Source organism: Protomyctophum bolini, assembly GCF_963924005.1.
Source record: "Protomyctophum bolini genome assembly, chromosome: 5".
NCBI classification, from domain to species: Eukaryota; Metazoa; Chordata; class Actinopteri; order Myctophiformes; family Myctophidae; genus Protomyctophum; species Protomyctophum bolini.
Window position 1 is genome coordinate 23,549,363 of NC_137866.1, and position 23,610 is coordinate 23,572,972.

The following is a 23,610-nucleotide window of genomic DNA, read 5'->3' on the forward strand; positions in this document are numbered from 1 at the left end:
CAACTGTGATTATCATTACCCCTCAGCACAGGGTGAATAGAGTGTAACTCACAGTTTCAGCACCTCTCGCACATGAACCACATTCATACGGCGGCCATTCTTCTCTCATATCATACTCATAAAGTACCTTCTGCTCAAGGAGGCTGGTGGTCTGGTAGTTGAGGATGGGCCGCAGGCCATGGGAGTCAACAGCAGCATTGGGATCCAGGCTGAAGTTCAATGCAACATAGATGGCAGAGAGCTTGTCCCTGAACTCCTTGTCATCCTGTAGTTAACCACAGACACACAAACACAGAGTTTATTAATACATTGTGTGAACACACAACCCTTTCAAAATAGTAACCCAGGGTGCCCACTTTTTACATTCTTTTTTTTTTACATTTCGTCTTGGGCACTACATAGTGGGATTTCCCAGGACGTCTGTGGACGTCTTGGGCTCACAACCCGTTAAGCTGTTCCATGTAACTTTCACGTTTCTAACCCGGGATTTGAACACGGGTCTCCTGCGCGCGCGTGCTGAATTTTGTACCCAGGGGAGAATTTCAATTTGTGTCATTCAATTTGTGTCAAACCAAAAACGGGATTGTGTCAAAGGTCGTGTCCAACCTAGACACAGGATCTAAATGTCTCAATGGAAGAGCAGAGAGACCAAATACAACCACCCTGATTGTATAAGTTACATTGTATTAACATACTCTACCATCTAGATTGGACTTTTTTTTTTTTGTTTAACCAGCCCAGTAGATCATCAGTAGAAAAATCACCATTGTGGTCCATTACTTCTAGGAATTGTCTTTGCTTGCCTAAAAGATCGTACTGTCATTGTACAACACGTCAAGGGACGAGGGAAGCTTATTATGAAAGACTTAAAGACGCACCCGTAGGTAGATCTTGAGTTCCCGACATGACTTCTCGCCGTGGTACAGCCTCACGCTCTCCTGGAACGACGACTGCTGCGTGTCCAAGAACAGAGCTCTCTTCACGGCGCCCTTCTGTTTAGGTTTATGACTATCCAGCTGCACCTCCACCTGGAAGTCTGGAACACAGTATGCACACGCACACACACACACACACACACACACACACACACACACACACACACACGCGCACACAAATGAGCATTCATGGCATGATAAATGTGCTCCAGTCACATAATGACAGGGTTTTGTAAAGACCTTCCGCAGCTACTCTGAATCAAACTGACAATGCAATCAATGTAGCTGAAGCATAATGGCAGGCACATAAGAGGAGTAATTAAATGAAATGACTATAGGATTGATAGGGGGGGCCTGGTGAATCGGAGCAGATATCAGGACTTAGGAGCACGGCACTCACATCCCTCACAACGCAGTCCAAAAGCTACGTCACCTTATTCCAGGAGGGCCTCTGCTTACACGTTGCTACAGGTTTATAAATTGCCGTTTTGTGACCATGTGACAAGTTCTCCCGTATGTAATACAGAGCAGATGTGGAAATTAAAAAAAACAAAAAGAAAAATGTCTCACCGAGGTAGTCTGGTAGGAACTTCCCCTCTGCAGACAGGCAGAAACTCAGGTTGACGCTGTTGTTGGACAGAAGAGACGAGACACGTTGAAATAAGGGATTTCGGACCATGCGACATTTTAGCTCGAAAAGCAGTTAAAGATGGCCATAAATGGCCTGAACCGCAGGCGTAGCGGTCCAGGCACCTAGGCTACAATGTGACCTGACAGAGTCACCGTGTCGCGGGTTCGAGTCCCAATCCCGACAGCTTTTGCTGTGTCACTCCCCATTTCGTCAGCCTACTGTTCTATCTATATAATAAAGAGGCATAAAGCCCCAAAATAAATCTTTAAAGAAATGTCATAAATTATGCTTGACTCCCGACTTTCCCCCTCTCTCTCAAACCCAATTCATTCTCCATTTCTCCCCCCAATACACAAACACAGCCCCTCCTAAACACCATGAATGATGTCAGTGCAGGCTCGTTTACATGCCTGGCATAACAAGACATGTGGCGTAATGGGAAAATGGTGACCAACTTTGAAACTGTAACGTCGGAATGTGGCAGCGATATGCTGGCCTCTGCCAGCTCTCTCCGGCTGGCCCGGGCCGATAAATTGGTGTATCTCCCACTAAAAACCCAGCCCACTCCACTCTAAACAAAGGAATGTTTAAGAAGGGTGAAATTGGGCGACGTCTCGCATTTCAGCGAAGGCCCGGTCGGCCTGTAGCTCTCTCTCTCTCTCTCCCATGACATCAGCCATACAACACGCTGTCCAAGAGACAGCAACCCCACCCCCACACCCCCCCCCCCCCAAAAACAAACCCCTTCACTAGGGGACCCCGCACTCCAAAATGAGAGGAAATCGTGGACAGAAAGAAAGGGGGGGGGGGGGGGGGGGGGGGGAATTAAAATTCTTGTGAAGGAAAATCGGGAAAAGAGGAAGTGAAAAACGAGACAAAGAAAGACAAAGGGCAAATGGAGGACTTCTTTGGAAGGAGTAGCAATAAGTTCATGTGCAGCATGGAGGGGTCATATTATCTAGTGTTGCATAGTGAAATCAGGAGTGTTAATTCAAGTTGAATAAACACAGTTTGCAGTGTGTGTCTATGTGCTCCTGTGTCCGTTTAGGTATGAGTATGGATGTGCATGTACACACACACACACACACACACACACACACATCTGCGTGGCCTGATGTTTTCCAGCTGTGTTCCACCAACCAAACAATATCTCATTCAAAGCAACGGCAGAACCTTCTGGCTCCTCCTTCCTTCCCTTCCTCCCTCCTTTCAACCCCCCCGCCCCCCCACCCCATCACCAGGCAACATAGCGTAATCAAGACACATGTGTGTATACAAGAGTTTCCTTTATGGACTGGGGACCTGGATAGATGCGTGTGTGTGTGTGTGTGTGTGTGTGTGTGTGTGTGGGGGGGGGGGGGGGGGGGGGGGGGGGGGGGTGTAGCAGACGCACAAGCATGGTGTCAACCATATAGACCGGGCCGAGTCTGTTTCCTTTCCCTGTTCAGTGTTGCTGCAAAATGAACACTGTGCACATTGCCAGCAGGGCAAAAACAAAAAAAATGCTGACAATGCCGTTATTCAGTGCGTTATTTCATTGCTCCTTTCCCGCTGTGAAAATAGGTCGGCAGATAAGACGTGACCGCCTGCAAAAAGAATGAACAAGTAACGTGTCTGTTGATCTTAGGATCGAGCGGGTTTATGCGTGCGAGATTCAGGGAACCCCATGCTGTTCTGCCGTTAGGTGGGTCCCAGAACATGAAGTCCAAGTGAATGCACACGCAGGTGCTGGATAAAGAAAAGCAATAGAGAAGAGAGAATATCCACACACTGTTCTGAATGCACCCAAAGACAATCGGGTACTTGCACCAGAACATGTGCTGTCACGCTATAGCATGACAAGCTTAATTTATAACTTTGACGCACGCCAGAGTGCCGCATCAGAAATTGCTACTTGCTAATTGAAACAAGCTACTTTCGGCACGTGTCGCGAGTCGTGACACAATCGTACGACGATGCATAAATCAGACTCGAGAGCCTCAGCTACTAGAGCACTGACCCTTTTGTGGGTTACGCACAACCTTTTTTGAGCTTGTAGATCTGCTATTTTCACTAGTTTGGGTGCCAGGCAAACATATAGACTTGACCTAAAAAAGGTTTGGGAACCACTATACTAGAGTGTAGGAAAGGAATCCCTGGACACTCACCAGGAAACTGGAATGCTGTCATTGTCGCTGTTGACCACGCACGTCTTCTCCTCCGGATTGATCATAGTGGGGTAAACCTGCAGGGAGGCGCTGGTGTTTACTATTGGGCGGGATCTGTGGGTAACAGAACAGAACATGTACCGAGGAGGTCGCATCATCACTTTAAAATTGTACGGCAGCAGAGCAAAAAGAGTGTTCATTTTATGAATAATTAATAATTGTGAATGTGAACATTTCAGAAGAACATACCTATAGAGGACCGCCTTGTCGACGCCAAAAGCACCGACAATGAGATCTAAGGAAATGAGTAAAAGAGCCAAGATTAGCTATTGAAGAATAGCAAGCTCATAGCACGCCACCGAGTGGTGCGCTACGAGCTTGTAGGTCTGCTATTTTCGAAGAACGACTGACATAGAAACATAGCTTTTTTAGAAAACTGTCGGGATGTAGAAGAAGGATAAAAGACTAAATAGCCATCTTCTAAAAGACCTGCTCACCTGGGTACCCGTTCATGTCCAGGTCCTTGGTTCCTCGGAGAGCAAATCCAAAGCTGGCAGGAATCACCCCCGAAGCCCACTGGCCTGCGATCACCTGAGACGGCGTGTCGCGGAGTCCGCCAGAGTAGCCGTTATAGATGAAGACCAACCCCTGCTGGTTCTCGCCTCCAAACGGACAGCTGATGGCTACATCTACAGAAGTAGAGAGTACAGTTGAGCCTGATTTAGACTTGGTCACATGGACAGTGTCTTGCAGCCAAAAATAGCGGATCGACCGACTTAAAATGCCTCATGAGAAACTGTCTCTCACTTTAGCCATTAAAGGGAAATCTGATGACTTTCAAGAAATATGGGGACAGTTCATGCATTTTATGAACAGCCATCCATTAGGACATGTTAGATAATCCACAGTAATGTGGGGAGGAAAATGGGGACCGTATCCGTTTTTGATTGTTGAGTTGTGTTTGTTATGATTGTATTTTTAATTTATTAGTTGTCATTGTATTTGTATTGTATTTGTGTATCTGTTATGTTTTTTCCGGACATTTAAATTAACAAGCTATAACTGTAATGTTTCATAAAAATTTAAAAATAATGTCAATAAATTATATTTATATTATATAAAAAATATAAAAAATAAAGCCTCATGAGTTTTTTGATGTACTATTTGCGGCATGGGAGTGATGGGACACAAATGTACAACGGAGTATATCATGCTTTAGAATGTTCTCCATGAATAAAACAGGGTAAAAAGATAATGTTTCTTGTCCCATTCCTCCACAGCACTGTTTCGTACCGTTGAAGCCGTCCTGGTTCAGGTCTCCCAGGGGTGCTATGGTGCTGCCAAACCTCCCGTAGGCCTCGGTGCCCGTCAGGTGAGGCAGGCTGGGCTCCAGGTTCAGGGGCCGCGTTGCATGTAGACGTAGACCCGGCCCATCTCTTCCAGACGCCCGCCGGAGCCCCTCAGCATGAACATGGGAGCCCCCACTAGAAGGTCAGCCAGCCTGAAGACATGGGGGTGTAGGGGTGGTGACACAAATAAATGGTTGAGACCCAAAACTTCACAATGGCTTAAATGTTCCTGGTGCACACCTGCTTCGAATGTTAATCAACCCATAATCACCAGTATGTTCTTATCGAGATGCAGCCAGTATGGACATTCCTATAGATACTGCCTAGATACTGCCTACCGCGAGTAGGCGACTAGGACATGACTGCCGCCGACGTGAAAACATAGTGAAACTGCACTATGAAACAACTTCGCTTTATGTTTACTGAAATGAAATTAAGACTTAGGTTAGGGTTAGTAGTCGGACAACATGCCAAACACGATGTCGGACAATGGCTGAAAACAACAACAACTATCAATATGTAGGAAATGTCCATACTGGCCTCGGTTGCATGGTCTTGATAAGAACATCTGGTTGATAACATTCGACGCGGAGCCAGGAGAGACTGATACCAGTGAAAGTGAGAGAGACAGCGTTCCAGTGGAGAGAACGAGAGAGAGAGAGAGAGAGAGAGAGAGAGAGAGAGAGAGAGAGAGAGACAGAGAGAGACAGAGACAGAGAGAGAGAGACAGAGAGACAGAGAGACAGAGAGACAGAGACAGAGACAGAGACAGAGACAGAGAGAGAAAAAGCCTCCTACTCACCCATCGCTGTTAATGTCGGTTGTCGCCACAGCGTAGCCAAAATATGATCCCATCTGTGAAAACAACCATTGTCGCTCACATTAACATGACCGTCCTCATTGAAATTCATATCAACTGAAAGCATCGTTTACATCAAAGCTTCATTTTTGTTCTTTGTTTATGCATAACAGTCACGCGACCCTAAAACTCTAGCTCGTCTATGATTCTGATCCATTGCTTGTATATATATAAAAAAAAAAAGGAAAATCTTGTGCACTGCATGCCCCTCCGTTTAAGGCTTTTAAAATGGGCTGGGTGAATAATTCAGTTGTGGAGCATGGGGTCTTAATTTGATGCTGGCCTGTTACAGCTCTGTTCATTCCATTGTTACAATTAGCAGACGTAAAACTTGAGCCTGCAGAACAGAGGGTGCAGAAGCAGCCTGAATTCCCAGACTTAGGAGGAAAGCACATAGACACGCATAATTTTATTTATTCAGCTGAACCAATCTGCATTGTTAAAACCAGCACGCTCGCTCGCTCCACTCCCAGAACCATTTATACAAAATTGCCGCTGTACTTTTCTTCCATAATTGAGCTTTACGGTATATCACAAAACATCTTGAATATGGGTGTAATATTATGGTAAAGGGAATTGCAGTATTTCTGCTTCTGTTAATTCAACAAAATGATGAGTTCTCATGAGAAACCAACTTATCGTAACACGCGTGTACTGGGCCTCGGAAACACTTTGGATAGTAGTAGATGGGACCCGTTTGACTCACCTGCTCACCAGTGTAATTAATCATGGACTTCAGATCACTGCCGTTCAGAATAGACACCTGTGAGACAACAGACACATATGGTGAAAACCTTTTCTTTATTTATTTTATTTAACCAGTAAAAAGAGAGAGAACTGGCAATTTACACTTCAATGCTACATCGTAAAATGAACAGCCAAATAATGCATCCATGACATACCTCAAGAAACCTATATAAAGTACAGTATACAACAAATTTCCAACAATGGTACACTAACAATGACTGGGCACAATACATTGTGCACAGAACACATACACAAAGTACATTTTAAAACAGAAAAACATAAATATATGGGGCTATGCAAAGGCTAGCACACACCCGAACATGTGCAGGTGTTGGACTGTGCATTTAAGATGATCCTTTAGAAACTTCTCAAAGGAACTTTCAAGGCCAATTTGAGTGTGAGCTGCAGGTCATTCCACGACCAGGGGCCAAAGAAAGCAAGACACTTTTTTACCCCCCTCAGATTCGAAGCCTGGCACTACACACCGTAGCCAGGCATTTGATGTGAGATTTAGACAAATTTTTTACCTAATTAAATTTGGAGGAAATGTAAGCCACCAAGAATGGCTTTATAAAGGAAAATATACCAATGATGCAGCCTGTGAGATGTCAATGAGAACCAACCAACTGCAGCATACAACGAACAATGAAAAGTACCTCAGTAATATACTGTAATTTTACTTCAGCATAATCTCTCATTGACCATATTCATACGGTGGCCGTTCTGCTCTTAACCCATTCTGACCTGAGATCAGATTCTAACACACAGTAGAATGGTGGTTCTTTAACGTATTTTGACCTGAGATCAGATTTTAAAAAATGTCTTAAATCCTGACAGTTTAAATAAATAGCAGACCTACAAGCTCGTAGCGCACCACCGAGGAGCTTGTAGATCTGCTATTTTTCAATAGCTAAATTACAACATAATGCTAACACCAAAAGGGGTTCCAAAATGGGTTTTAATCATGCTCGGGGGGGTATGCTATGCGAATATGGTCAATGGCCTTGATCAACACAAAAACTATTCTCAACAAATATTACAAATACATAAATACAGACTGTATTTATTCTTTCCATTTCATGCTGCATTTGTTCACCAAGTCCAAGTCTAACTTCTAAAATCTCAATCTCCTCACAGAGTTATGAGCAACGATGTGGCTTTCTTACCAAACCGTAAAGCATGACTCCCTTCGGGACCCCGGCCACAAAATCTGAGAGGTGCACAAGAGAGAAACGGAGCAGAGATTTAGTAGGGGAAATATCGCACAGGTCGAAACAGTCTGGAACTCGGAGTTCCAGAAATCGTGTTTCCAGCTCAGCAGTAAAGGAAAAGATATTGCAGGTGAGTTCAGTTCAAGTTCATTTCAGGTGCAATATAAATATAAATTAGATTACTCTGTGTGTGTGTGTGTGTGTGTGTGTGTGTGTGTGTGTGTGTGTGTGTGTGTGTGTGTGTGTGTGTGTGTGTGTGATAGGACGATCTGATAATTGCATATCACGATTATTGTGGTAAAAATAATTGTGATCAATGATATTATCTCAATAAAACTTAAAATGTCCACCCCCAGCATCCCTATTCTGGGAGGAACGTTTACCAAAAATAGCTACGCTTTCAATGCAACACATAGCTATTATTGCCGAACACGTGTGTGTGTGTGTGTGTGTGTGTGTGTGTGTGTGTGTGTGTGTGTGTGTGTGTGTGTGTGTGTGTGTGCGTGCGCGCACACACACGCACACACACACAAATACACTCATATATGAGTGTATTTGTATTTGCTTTCACCCGTGCACATAATAAAGTCTGCAGTGCAGATGTACGGCCTGCATGTTTGCCTTACCTTCGTTCTGATCTCCGCTGAACTCCCCGACTGCAACAGAGTAGCCTGCAGCAAAGAACAGGTAATAGCTTTAGCTTGCTGAGGCGTTGTTATATTTTAGCAGTGTCTGAGTCAGCAAATTGTTCATCATACCTCGGTAGCTATCGTCATATTTGACTGGAGCCTGTGTGGTCTCGGCCTGGCCCGTCACAGACTGCAATAGGTAGCCTGGGTAGTACGCTTTTATAATCTCCTCCTTGGCTGCGGAGATGATTTGACCTTCAGGGGAAAAAAAACAAGAGATATCATTGAGAATGTACCTAGACAGGAATATTATTATGATCTTCACTACGATTTCTGACAGTGGTCCAGATTTTTATGTTGTGCATACCTTGCCAATAGTAGCTGCCAGGTCCTCCCAAGACCACCTTGCCATCCTGTAAGATTGAATTCAGGTATTGGTGGCAATGAAGAGAAAATATAATTTTAATAAACCGCTTAAAGGTTCCAGAAGAAAAACTGTGTTTACCTTAGTGAAGTCAGCGCTGAATCCTCCCTGACAATAGCCTTGTCCCGCCCTCCCGAATAACTCTGTAACACAGAGAGGAAACAGTTCATAAATCATTAGTGATTCATGAAAGTATTAACCCATTTGGGCCTGACCTCGAAATAATAATAAAAATTCTTCTAAATCCTTTAGTTTTCTGAAATAAATATTTTCACGATTTTTCAAAGATAGCAGACCTACAAGCTCGTAGCGCGCAACTCGGTTGGCGCGCTATGAGCTTGTAGAGCTGCTATTTTTCAATAGCTAAATTATAACAATGTTTAAAACACCAAAAGGGGTTCCTGCACAAAATGGGTTAACTGTTGTTCAATGCCCACAACATGACAGACTGCCTTAATCCCTGACAGGCTGACTTTATAGAACAATAATTTATTTCAATTCTCATGCATGACTCATGAATGGGTCTCTTAAAATCCATTTCAATCATTGTTGCAGATCTATAAGTCACCTATGGTCCAATAAATATGCAGGTGCCGGCTCAGCGGTGTTGCAGATAATGTCAACGTCTGTCTACTGTCACAGCAGGGGAATGCCTCGGTCTATATAAAGTGACATAATTGATTACCGATAACTGGGAGGGCTGGGAGTGCGTTTCTGTAGGCTGTCTACAAGATGTTTCTGGAAACTGTTACTCGATACTATCCCCTTTCGTCTTGCCCCATGGGTGCAGCATTTGAACGCACGCCAAACTTCCAGTGGAATGGACAGCTGTCACGTTAAACGCCACATTAGACCCTTCCGGCAAGAGAGCGTGATAAAAAACAAAACAACCGGACGGACAACTTCGGAAGAGTTGCAGTGGTTACCTGTGCGGCAGGGTGCGTACTCCACAAACTTTGTGAAGTTATGGACAGAGAGGTAGCAGGTTCCCGTGGCGTCCGAATGGGCCGTGTCCTGTTTGGTTCGCCAGGAGTAGAGAGGGGCACAAGCCTGAGAAGGGAGGGAGGGCAGGGGGGGATTATGTGGGGAAGGAACCAGCGGGAATGGGAGTATAGGAGGTATGAGGTGGACACTAGGGGAGAAAGAGAATAGGTGGATGATGTTTTTCCAGTTGTAACAACACCCCGCTGAACTCCGGAGGAGATCCAGGCTGAGGTCGATGGTACATCTGGAGCAGGGCAACCACCTAACTCAACCCAGGTCACACAACATATAGCACACAATGAGACCCCAGCTACGGGCGGTTCAACTTTGATGTAACATGGGGGGGCGGCACGGAACTGCACTTCTCGGTTAGTGAAGCGAGAGTGGAAGTGAAAACTGTGTGAATCACTACAACACTATTGACTGTGACCTTTGACCGAAGCACATTCATTTCACGTCCACCTCCATGACATCACAACATGTTCTGCTGTATAAAAGAGGCAAGCGCAAGTTTCTCATGGGCCACGTGATGTGGGTGGCTTTCAGAGAGTGAAAACAAATCATAACACACAACCCCGTTGCAATGGAGCAAACCTCTTTATGCCCCCACCCAACCGGCCCCACCACCCACCACAGGACCCCCGGTCTCTCAGAGGGTCACCTTACCAGAATGGTGTCGCCGTGGGAACGCACAGTGGCGCCAAACCATTGGTGAGACTTGAATTCCGCTTGATAGTCCGTGTCATTGAGCGAGACATTGCGGTCCCCTGGGAGAAGGAAGGCAAGAGGAAAAACAACACTGAGTGACAGTACTTTGACAAAACATGCATGTCGTCGACTTGGGACCCCGGCGACTAATCATCCCCCCTCCCTCCCCCGTCAGTCTCCCAGGCTCTTGAAAACATCTGCCCCGTTTGGCAGAAAACAGGCCTCCAGACTCCAGTTACATTATTTTTCATGTAATAAACGATCGGGCGAGAATCTGAAGAGAACGGAATTGGTTTCTCTCAGCCACTGTTCAGATGTCAACATGAGGTCGTTGCCTCAGTGTGGCCTGATGTCTGGACTGTACTACTTGTACTAGCCTGGCTTAGCCTTGTTGACCCAAGGCTCTGTTTGGCCACCTGGCCAGTAACCCCGATCTCCCACTTGAGCTTTGCGACAGCAGCAGGTGACACGACAGATGGTCAAGTGAGTCCGATCTACAAACTATATTGGGAGACAGATGCAACATCTGCGTTGCCATGGAGAGGAGGTACGAGGTTCAAGGTAACAAAACCCATCCTTCGGCAAGGTGACGTCCGATACCTCGAGGGTTTGTTGCTCAGAACATAATTACCGTATTCAGGGGGGGGGGGGGGGACACGTGCTGACAACTGCTCACCCTTATCATTTAAAAATACTCCCATACTTATTTCCTGCTATATATTTCCGTCAGTGATCTTCTTTTTTAAAAGCCCACAGGCGAGTTGCAACAGAGCAGCAACAAGCCGTCTCCGTGTGAGAGATCTTGACCTATGTGGATGTGAGGAAAGCAGGCTGTGTGTCACTAGCTCCTGCTACATCCCGACGCTGCCTCTCTCCTACCCTTTTCCTCTCCACTTTCTCAGCCAACTAGGCAGCCTGGAGCTGGGGCCGAGGGCCTGCTCCATGTCTTGGTGGAAAGAAAGAAAGAAACAGAAAAAGGGGGCTGGCGTCCAATGAAAACACACACTCTCTCTGGCCTGGCTTCCTCATATAGCGACCCCACAGTCATCTTTGTTCAGGCACATGCTTCTTCCCCTCTCTCAATCTCTATCTCTGTCTAGCTCTACACTCGCCTCTCAGTTTCTTCAACTTTCTATGCGTCCCTTTTCTGGCATCTCTCTCTCTTTCTCTCCCCTAACAGTAGGTAAGCGGTGGGATTATGTCTCCTTAATAACCTAACAGTAGTTCTGCTCCATGTCCATCACCAGGTTTTTCCATGCAACATCACTCACCGTGGGGCAAGGCCGGCTGCTGACCTCCCCCCAGCCCAGCCCCCCCCCCCCCCCGCCCCATTACATGTCTGCAACAGGCCATGTGTGAAGAGATATGCTTTAGCTGTACCAGCATTAACATGACCTGCACATCAAACAAGCGTCTTTAGGAGCTTGTTGCTTTAACTAATCTACAATAACTGTACGGAACCTTGTTCCTACACCATACCTGCCTTCATATTTTCATAACTCGGGGGAGCCATTGTTTGGATAAGGGAACACAGTGCTACTCTGGGGGATTTTTGGACACGTTGAGAGGGCCATGCGCAGGTTTGAGGTGATGTCACAACAGCAACCAGGGTTGGAACAGATTACAAAGGTATCGGTCTCAAATTGTAAAACTATCTATTGACATCTTGGGGAGAAGCTGTCACGCCGCAAGAAGGGAAGCATATCTATGTCAGTTTCCTGTTATGCTTCGTATTCTATATACCCGTAATTGATTGACATTCAACGGCAGCAGCTAAGACGCTAGATAAGCATGCCTAGCTGTGGCTTGAGGGTAGGGGTCAAATCCCACATTCAGTGGGAAAATCTGGTGGGAATGTGAATGAGAAATGCTGATAACATTTTTAAGAATGTTCTTTTTATTTCGATTGTCAGGAAAGGCTTACAGACATCAGGGGAATGACACAGAGCAAACAGTCGAGCCAGCCGGGAGTCAAACCAGGGAAACACTCAAGTCTCAAGAAGGTATTTCCTCCCATGTGCCATGTCACCCCTTACTTAATTTGTCATACAACAGACAATATTTAGATCTGCTATTTTTTTTAACAACTGGCATCTCTATTTTGGGACATGCCCAAAATAGAGAACCTGAAAAGGGGTTCAGTGAAAGAGAGGTAGACTTATAACTTCCAATGTGTCTAACTGAAGCTGCTTGTACCGAGGGCAGGTGCCCGGTATGAAATGTTACATCAGTGACGTACACACACACACACACACACACACACACACACACACAGCTCCCACCCCATCAATCAGTTCATCTGTGTTCATGCATTAGGGCCAACGAGAGCAAGTGACTGAAGTAGATCCGACAGGGGTCCGATTCAGATAGAGAAGGAAACCCAGAGACGTTGTCACAATAACGTGTCATCTCAGGTCCTCCTGGGAAGCTGGCTAGAGCAGCGTGCTGATGTGACATGGTGCCTGGTCACGTCTCTCCCGGGACACCAGAGTGGTGTGGGGGGCCTGCGGTGTGTCCGTATACCCCCCCCCCCCCCTCTACCCTTTGAACTGTGTGTGAGAGGATAGCCATTAGTGCATTTAGAGCCTGTGTTTGTGTGTGTGTGTGTGTGTGTGTGTGTGTGTGTGTGTGTGTGTGTGTGTGTGTGTGTGTGTGTGTGTGTGTGTGTGTGTGTGTGCGTGCGTCAATAGCTTAGAAGACAAATGGCCAAATTCACTCATCACATCAGCTGCCCCTGTGGGAGTGCTGGGGTTGAGGGGGGGGGGGGGGGTTATGAGAGGGCAACAGAATAGAGAACCAGAGCTCTGGTTTCTCCCTCCATTCTCGATCCCTTCCTTCCTTCCCTCCCTCGCCCTGTATGACCCTCCCTCCCCCCCCCCCCCCCCTCCATTCTTCTTTGCTCGGATCCAGACGAGCGCTTATCTCGGTGGAAGAGGAAGTTGGTTGGTAGGAGGAGGAGGGTTCTCCAACCACTTTGACCCAATTAGTTAGGCTAATTAAGAGGGCCCATGGCCTCTGGGTTAGACCTCACCCACACTCTAGAGATAGCAGGGGACACACTGGTGCTGGAGAGCTGGGTACTACCAATACTGAAGTGACAAGAGAAAAGTCACTGTACTTTCTAAGTGCCTGACCCTGTAACGCACAAAACCCAGCAGGCACACAAGCATACGCACACGGACGCTCCGATCTCGCACATGAAGATTTTATTTTCCTGCTCTGGGCGGGGAATTAGAAATACATTGGGTGACCAGTTGACCACAGTCCACGAGAATATCCACGCTCAAATCTGCGTGCCCAATAAAGCACTTTCTTGGTGGGGTTCAGTGCATATAAGAGTACATTTTTACACTCCCAGAGTTGAAGGAAGAGTAAAGACAAGTTTGCAGTGCAAGGAAGAGATAAAGGGCTGTATTTTGCGTGTCTTAAGTACCAGTTCTTATTCCCTAACTTGAGTAAACTAAAGACCTGGAGGCGTGATCAATGCTCTTTGGCCACTCAGAATAGCCAAATGGCATTGATCACGCCTCCAGGTCTTTAGTTTACTCAAGTTAGGGAATAAGACATGGTACTTATAACACGCAAAATACAGCCCCATGCATCACTAAGCACTCAAGAGGTAGAGCAGGTCGTCCAATGATCCATGGGTCGGCGGTTCGAATCCCGGCTCCTCCTGTCTACATGTTGAAGTGTCCTTGGGCAAGACACTGAACCCCAAATTGCTCCCGATGTGCTGGTTGGTACCTTGCATGACTTCCGCCGCAATCGGTGTATGAATGTGTGTGTGAATGGGTGAATGTAACGCACAATCTATGTAAAGCGCCTTGGATAAAAGGCGCTATATAAATGCACCATTTACCATAATGTTATTAGACCACATCTTATCATCCGTTCTTTATTTGACCAGAAAAAACAACTGCAGATTCATGAGATTTATTCCTTTTTTAAAGATTCTTTTGAAAAAGGAATTCTATAGGAATGAATGTCCACAGACATCCCATTTAATGTCTCAATGGCACAGATAATATGCTTCATTCATTTATACTCTCGTCATACAGCGTTGTCACTTGCTGACAATAGCCAAACTACAAGCTCACAACATGTCACAATCTACTATTTCCGACATGTGACACTGTCATACGATGAAGTATGGGCCATATTAGATAAGATAGGCACGTGGATAACAACAGAATGTCTTCCTATTGTATAGCGGTTCTGCTATGGTCCAGATGGAGGAATCTGGCTCTCGTGTAACACTTCTTTGTGCCTTCAAAGCCCCAATGAAGGGAAAAAAATGAAGGACACGCTGACAACTCATGGGACTATATCCTTCACCCTGAGACCCCACTGGCGCGGGATGACATCACTCACCATGGCCTTACGCCAGCACCCAAGGATGTGCAGCACATTTTCTGTTGCAAGGGGGAAAATCGGGTAGAAAAATAAATGAGCGCAAAGGCAACCGGTGGTGGAATACTGCACAAAGGGGCTGTTAAACGAGGCTTGTGAAAGACTCAGTGGAATATTTCTCCCCTATTGTGCATTATAGACTGTAAATCTTGAGTTGGCCCAAGGAGTGAGGCTTTGATTTCCCAGGAAAGACGCCAAGAGTCCCCTGCTAAGTAGAGAGCAGAGCACACACGCTTGCTGTCCTACTACATGTGTTAGGAATAGTCTGGGTGTTTGTGTGTGTTCTGTGCATGACATAAAACCTCATAAAACTCTAAAAATACATTTACATTCATACCTTATCCCTCAATACCATCAGTTCCATCAGTGGGGTCTTTGACCTTTGACCAAAAAACTGATCATAGTAAAAGATTGCATCTTTTCTTTCCCCGAACCAATTACCCAAGTCTGACTGCATACTGCATAGAAGCCCTGTTGTTAAGACTGGTGGTGTCTGTTTCCGTGGTCCTACAACTGAGACATGAGTCTTTGTTTGACCTATTTGTTTACTGGACGCTTATCTCTCTCTCTCTTGCCCTTTGGGGACAGGACAGCACAAACATGACCTCGAGGCAGGAAGGAATACCGTCAAAGACACTCCATTATCCTTTTCAACCCAGAGGACGCAAAAAGGAACAGGAATCACTTTTCCAGGAACTAGCATAGCCAGCAACAGTTCAGTGGAGTGGAACGGTGACGTCCGATCCAAACTTACTGCTGACTACACCAGCACAAAGGAAATGGACTACTGGCTTAACAAGTGTTTGGAGAAGCAGCAAAGCTCGACCAGCTCAACAATTCTTAACACTCCATCCCTACTTCCCTGAAGCTCTCGAGTCACCAGCCAAGGCAACAAGAGGTTAGTGATGAATGTCATGTAACCTAAAAAGGGGGGTGGATAGCACACTATTAATGTCCACATGCTAAATGTGTGACTTAGCTAAGAGGATCAAAATATTTGTTGGATATATCGCAATTCTAATCTTAGTGCATTTCAGCAGGCCTGTGCATAACATAAAACGCATAATATTACGTGAGACTTCTACCTCACCTGCAGTGAAAAACACAAATGATAAATAAAAAGGAAACGCATACAGATATGGTTGTGTCAGTGATGAGATTTACCTTCAGGGTCAAACTCAATATTGTGGCAGTCCGATCGCTCAGGCCCCCACGGGCAGTAGAAGACAGACCCTCCCTCTGTGATTTTCAGCTGGCTGGTGTTGGCCTTGGGCGCCCCGATGACCACGCTCACACTAAGGAGGAAGAGAGAGAACCAGAATGTCACATGATCCAATCATCCAAACCGCAACATCCTTTATGAATCCGAATTACTTTATCTGTCCCAACGATAAGGTTGGTCAAAATTAGATCTTGGTGGTCTGGCATCAATTAAAGAATGCATTCCAGACCTCCCACTCGACAGTTTTGAACATTGTGCAGAACACCAAGTTTTACGGCTTAACGCGCCGCTGTATGCAGACTAAGTGTTGAAACCTGTTGAAAAGGTTTCCTTTGCGGCGTTGCATAATCCACTGGACCCGAGAGAAACTGCTGCTACCACTGACGCACACGCATAAAACGTTGAGAAAGGAACCTTCAGCACAGAGAGGCTGATGCAGACCTGTGTGTAAGCACAGCACACAGGCACACTCACGTGCACACACCGACACACACACGCGCGCGCGTGCACACACACCCACCCCATGGGGCAAATTTGATGGGAAAACAAAAAAGCAGGCGGTCTAAGTGGAGTCACACTGTTGTTTCTACAGCTGTGTGTGTGTGTGTGTGTGTGTGTGTGTGTGTCTCCCGAAGGACACGCAATACTAAACATTCATCCTGCTGAAGCTCCAACCGATTTGGCAGCCGTGACGGGAACGGAACACGTGGGTTTACGGGTCGACTGGCCTGGTCCAAGAACAGGTAGGAAGATAGACAGAGGAGACAGAGGAGACTGACAGCACATAGGGTCCAAGAACAGGTAGGAAGATAGACAGAGGAGACAGAGGAGACTGACAGCACAGAGGGTCCAAGAACAGGTAGGAAGATAGACAGAGGAGACAGAGGAGACTGACAGCACAGAGGGTCCAAGAACAGGTAGGAAGATAGACAGAGGAGACAGAGGAGACTGACAGCACATATAGGGTCAGACGATGAATTGAGGGAGATGATGAATGGAGAGAAGGAGTGGTTGGGATGGGGGGACAACGGAGACCTGGGCATGGTAAAGTTGGAACGCTTTTCTTTCCAATAGTCAATCTGTCTGAAGTAGACAGTTCAGCCATTACCTCATTGCAGACTCACTTAAAGTCTAAATTTTTTGTATTTTTCCAGTTTTTCATGTGTCTATGAGGTGACAGTACTTGACACCCTGGAGTTGTTTTTATGTGCAATGGTGTATTAACTTTGTATTTAGGGTTTCTTCCTGGAGGCTGACAGTCAAACGGGCCAATGAAGTAAACAGTAATATAGTGACACCACACTATCAGCCCCTCCCCTAACCCCTCCCCCTTTATGATACAACTACAGCTGTGGGTGCGGCTTCAGTTCAGGTGGATCACCACCCATCACCACCCACCAGGCATACTTAATGAACTGGTGGGCGTGTCCACATAAAAGCATGATTTTAACAATACTGTACACTTTTTGGAAAAAGTTCTTCCCCCTTATATTGTAATAATACCTGAGGATCATGTTTTAGGGTGGAAAAAAATCATGGCACTCCATCTTTAAGTCTGATTTATGCTATGTCAATGGTGTACAAGTGAGGCATTTTAACATCCTCCTAACATCACAGGGATGGGTACGGCCATGCTGTGGAAGGGAAGAGGAATGGGGGCACAGACTGTAGACGGGACGCTGGGGGCATCCCAAACAGGAAGTGCACACCCTTTCCTGCCCCAGATCTTCCAGTAGTGCGTGGACGTTTATATACGTCAGCTAAAATTAGCATCTCGCCCCCAAGGATAACTGCTCAGCAGGGTCTATAAAGAGATGCTACGAGCAAAAAAAAGCTTTTAACTAGAGATGTCCCGATACTGTATCAGGAAAAGTATTGGATCGGGTCACATCGGTATCGGCGAATATGCCAGTCTAACCACAGATCCGACACAGGGGTACGGGGTTGACACTAAATAAAATGTTGGACATGTGGAGTTTGCTTTCCAGTTGCCCAAACTGCAAGTGCACATTTGAGTGAGGAGTCTGCTATAAACACAACACGAGATATATAGCTAGATAGCTATAAACACAACATGAGATCACGACACTGGTATCGGTATCGGCTAACACAGAAATTGAGGTATCGGATCGGATCGGAAGCAAAAAAAGTGTATCGGGACATCCCTACTTTTAACCAGGGTGCCTGGAGGCTCGGCCCATCAGTGCACACCCCATAATGCTCCTTGGAGCCGTGTGGACCCCAGGGTGCCTGGAGGCTCGGCCCATCAGTGCACACCCCATAATGCTCCTTGGAGCCGTGTGGACCCAAGTTACAATCAGACTCCTGTGCAGCCATATCTTTCCTCTCTCATCTCATCTCATCCTGGTTTCCTGTCTCTCTGAACTCAAATGCAATTCAAATAATAATAAGAATAAATCATAAAAAAGGCCAAAAACAAATACTTGAACACAGTCCTGAGGCCCACAAGGAGCAAGAGAGAGCAAGAAATATAATTCAACCAAATGTGTTTGGTAAGAAAATAAATCCCTAAACTAAAAGATGCATTACATTTTTTTTTATCTGCAATGACAACCTTACACCTATATAATCCTGTACAAATGCATATGGTCCTGAAAACACACTTCTGTAATAAGAAAAAGGCATGAAACAGAGGCTATAGCCGAAGTGTGAAAGAAACACTAAACTCTATTTTGGAAAGGACAAAAGTCAACAACGATATCCCTCTGGCAAAGAAAAGAGAAATAAAGAAGAGAGCACTTTACTGCCATGTGTGCAGACGGAGGGGATATCCCAGAGGACGACCAGAGCTCTGCTCTGTACAATAATGTAAATCCCAGTGAAAGCCAGCTTGTCACGGATTCTCACGATGAGAACAGCTGGGGATGCCTTTCTGCCATCTTTCTTTCACATACAAAACCATAACAGACTGATACAAAATTTAACATCTGAACTCCAGTGCAGTGAATGGACACACTGATAATAGACCACAATGTTGTGCTCTTCTGCTCTGGACAAGCTCCAGTGGTCAACATGGCAGCACGACTGTGGCTGCTAACATTCAGGGGTTTTTCTGAGGAAACAAAGATGGCCTGTTCCAAGATAAATTCCAAGGATAAACGGCAAAAGATAAACAATCCCATCTTGACCGGTGTGTTTTTAAATTTTTTAAATGCTCTTTTCTTTTAGCAATAACATTGCGAAAGTTTCCACGCCAACTCAACTCAAGAGGATAGTGAATCTGATGTTTATACGGGAAAGAAACAAATTGTGGTTATAAACCTTCGCTCACGCAAATACCACTAGGACAGTATGCACTTGCAATGCAGGTAGTAAAAAAAAGTAAAATACATTGGTAATGGAAGCCAATCACAATGTGCATATCAGTTCTGGCTATGGGATCAATCGTAAATCGCTATGGCAGAAATTGAAAGGGCATAAATGTCAGGGTGGGGAGGGGGACTTTCTTTAATCAGCAAATTGGTATGAAGCATGATTTCACTACACACACACACACACACACACACACACACACACACACACACACACACACACACACACACACACACACACACACACACACACACACACACACACACACACACACACACACACACACACACACACACACACACACACACACACACACACACACACACACACACACACACACACACACACACACACACACACAGACACACAGATAGATAGTAATCTCAAAGCACTGTAAACAAGGAAGAATTAGTAGTTAATGGGCCTTTATCTGTGATGATCAGTCTGGTTCTAAATGGCAAATCTCCCCTCCACCTCCTCTGCCAAGTGCCAACTATGCACTTAAAGATGTAGCTATTAAGGACTTAACTGTATTCGACAGATTGCAGGACTGAGAATGGTTCCACGTAAAGAGGAGGCCGACTGCCCCATGGAATGGGTGTGCAAACAGGGACTGAGATAGGGGACCAGGCCAGCTCTATTGTCAGCTGCTTCATTCAACAGCGTACTTATGGACTTATCTGCAAGCAGCACTAATGTGTCTCTGAGAGGTAGAAGACACTCTGCTGAGAGTGGGAGTGAGAGGCAAAGAGTCAACACCATTGTGGCCCTGATAGGGATCACAGTCAACGGGGGAGGCCATGCCAGGATGCCGGCATTGTGCCGAAGAAAGAACGAACGCCTGCCAAAAGTCAACTGCACCCACTGGCTCCTGAGGCAGTGTGAGGAAGGTCACCGAGATACATGTGTTCATTTGTAAACAAACTTATTCGTAAGGGTCCATTTGGTTACAGTACACTCTCAGTTACAGGATTTTGCAGTGTGTGATGTTTCTCTAGTGTATTTTTTTACGAGCACTGGCATCTTGAAAGGTCTGCTTGACCTGGGCTACTAGATTAACTAGAATACCATATACTGTAATTTCACAAACCGTTTTTTGCAAGGCTCATGATTTATTTTTCGAGTTTACTCTGTTCTGTTGAGCAATTTATAAGCATTTGGTTAATGACTTTTCTTGTAACCACCGCGACTTCTGGTGCGCTATATTTAGGTCAACATCATATAAACAAAGATACAGGGTCCCACACAGTGGCAAGAGTACGTTTTAACTCTTTATTAATTAACAAAAATGGACAAACGTTTCGGCTATCCAGCCTTCGTCAGTGTAAGCATTTGGTTAAATCACGTCGGATGCAGTAAGTTTTTGGCAGGAATTCGTTTGGCACAATCGTTTGTGTTTTCATTTGCCCGGCCCGTAACAATACGGTGGCTATAGCCATTAGCCACTGATGACACCAGCTGGAAGACCAGTGGTCAAGGCCAAGGACACCGACTACAGTGTCCCCAGCATGTATGTACTGTATGTCTTGGTCAATAGCAGAGAGTAGTACTATGTCCCCAACATGCAACATGCATGTCTTTGTCAATGGCAGTAAGTTCTATCAATGTAATGAAGTTCTATGGCGCATGAGTGCAAACTGGTGTTGAGGACAAGGACATGCCAACTTCACACAGAAAGGCCCCAGGGGGCTTCTTCTTCTGTCCAAGATATAGCCCTGGAATCCGGACAGAATGACATGACAAATGACACAGCATTGCAGTTGTTGGGCAATAAAAGCGCCATCACAGCAAACACACATTCCTCGCTGGAATGTCTTGGCATCTGGTTTAATTTTTTTTTTAAATCTATATTCATTTTTGTGTTGCTGCAAACAAATTACAAAACAATTTAGTAGGAAAGAGCCTTGAGCAATTTACTGGTGAACAGATGGGTGGAACTGAAACATTAGTCTGCCATAGTCATTTCCACCACCCCAATCAGCTGTCATTTGCCAACCACTAACAATCTCAACAGGCATCTCTCATGATTTACTGTTAATTAAAACTACTGTAATTGATTTGGGCTGCAAGAGAGGAACGCGTAAACACCAGCCTAACTCTAACCAAAGACTGGCTTGCTTCATTTGAAGCTTAAGCAATCAAATGACATTCTAAAAAAGCTATCTCGCCACACCACAATTGCCCAAATGTAACCACTATTTTATGTGGGGTTGAGAAATTAAGGGTGATGCAGAATGTTGGAACTTGCTGAAGTCACACTATCCTTCATAGCCACAGCTAATCAGGCCTATGATGGAGGTTCCCGAAAGAGGTTGTCAGAGGGCAAATTCCTCTTGCGCCCCCTCCCCAGTGACCGAAACACCATTTTCCACCGATTTCACATTTAATTGTCTTCCTCCCAGCTGCAACGCTTATGTCACTTGAACACTATTATAATTGCTTTAAGCTAGGTAGGGGGGGGAACACATGCTGGTTTAACTGTATAGAAAGAAAGGGAAAAAAAACAAGAAAATCACAATCACGTTAGCCTGTGTCCCGGCTGCAGATGCAGCCAGTCACCATCTGCACTCTGCAGTCATAAAGACGGCATTGGGGAGTCAATGGCACAGGCACCAGGGACAGGACCACACCAGGGGGAAACAGGCAGGGCGCTTAAATGCCTTCTAAAAAGTAGTTCTCAAACTTTTGTGCCAAGGACCCCCCATGATCTCCCTTTACCTACTGTGAGTTTCATGTCATTCAATCCAGCTGTGTCCAAGAATAGCTGCTCACAGACACGCACATACAGACACATAGAGGGGGTGAAAACATAATCCCCAGCCCAGTCTACCAGAGGTAAATATACATACGTATTTGGTGGTCCAATAGCCATTAGGTTGGAAAACAAAACAACACTGAGAAAATATCCTGGGGGCATCTCTCTCCCTGAAGTTTGAACCTTTCCATTGTTTGTTAGCTACAAAATAAGCTAAATTGGCTGATGAAATATAACCTAATTAGTCAATACTAATTACAAGATAATAACCAGCCAACGGCTAACCGGATGTGTCCAAGGGCTTTGGCTCATCTCCTAGCCACATGAGAGGGCTTGGACGAAAGGACCATTTATACAACGTTCCACAAAGTTTACACTGAGCTAACACCACACACTCACAGACTGGACAGGTTCCATATCAGTGAGAAGGAAAGCCCAATTATTTCAGATGAGTGTCCTGGGCTGAACCAGATGCGACTCTTGTCCTCCCGTCCCCTTCCTCCAGTCCCGGGGACAAAGGGCTGGCGTGGGCCCAGCTATGAGTAAACAGCAAAGACTCTTTGCCACCCACCAAGGGGAATCATAACATCAACACCTGGTGACGGACATCCTTCAGTCCAATTCACCTACTGTATGCCATATGATGTCATGCAACTCAAAATAGAGTGTCTACTGTAAGTTTACATTGTCACTTTGGAGGAACTGAACCCATGAGAAATGAGTCGTACTAGCAGTCAGTTAAGTGATGACTTATTCTAGACAGCACGGAGCCATGAGGCTAGTCTAGCATCCTCTCAGAGTCAAGGCCAGACAGGAGCTGTTTGAGTCCTTACCGCTGCCTTATGGCTGGTTGACTACTCAACGATCAAGTGCACACACACACACACACACACACACACACACACACACAGTCCAGGGCCTCGGAGAATGATGAGAGTAGCAGTGCCTGCTGGGGTAGCGTGTACTGGCTACAGAAACTATACTGTGCTGAGGCCACATATTTTACAATCAGCTGGTACAAGTCACAGAGCTGGAGAAAGGATTTGTATGCTGGACTAGCGCTCATCCAAAGCCATCCATGTCTGAACTAGGTCCAGACAAAAGCCCAGGTCCATGCGCTTAATTTATAGACAGTTCCACATATTTGGCTCATCATCAAAAGGTGATAAACATTCTGGCCCGTTAAGCACCAGATACAGATAGCAGCGCAAAAGCATTTCCTCAACATTTTCAAAGGATAATAAAAGTTCTCTGGTAACATGTGGC

At 45.6% G+C, this 23,610-nt stretch overlaps 1 protein-coding gene across 1 annotated transcript in view; it reads right to left on the minus strand.

Annotated features, from left to right (window-relative positions):
- The window catches only part of itga5 (integrin, alpha 5 (fibronectin receptor, alpha polypeptide)), a 45,872-nt gene that overhangs the window by 16,736 nt on the left and 5,526 nt on the right, over positions 1–23,610 (minus strand). The window contains 18 exon segments of the mRNA XM_080764551.1: positions 128–265; positions 879–1,036; positions 1,506–1,561; positions 3,714–3,827; positions 3,963–4,008; positions 4,211–4,402; positions 5,007–5,123; positions 5,126–5,214; positions 5,865–5,917; positions 6,628–6,684; positions 7,835–7,878; positions 8,506–8,550; positions 8,638–8,763; positions 8,876–8,921; positions 9,014–9,075; positions 9,859–9,982; positions 10,583–10,683; positions 16,199–16,329. Of these exon segments, the coding sequence (XP_080620677.1) occupies positions 128–265; positions 879–1,036; positions 1,506–1,561; positions 3,714–3,827; positions 3,963–4,008; positions 4,211–4,402; positions 5,007–5,123; positions 5,126–5,214; positions 5,865–5,917; positions 6,628–6,684; positions 7,835–7,878; positions 8,506–8,550; positions 8,638–8,763; positions 8,876–8,921; positions 9,014–9,075; positions 9,859–9,982; positions 10,583–10,683; positions 16,199–16,329 (1,699 nt within the window).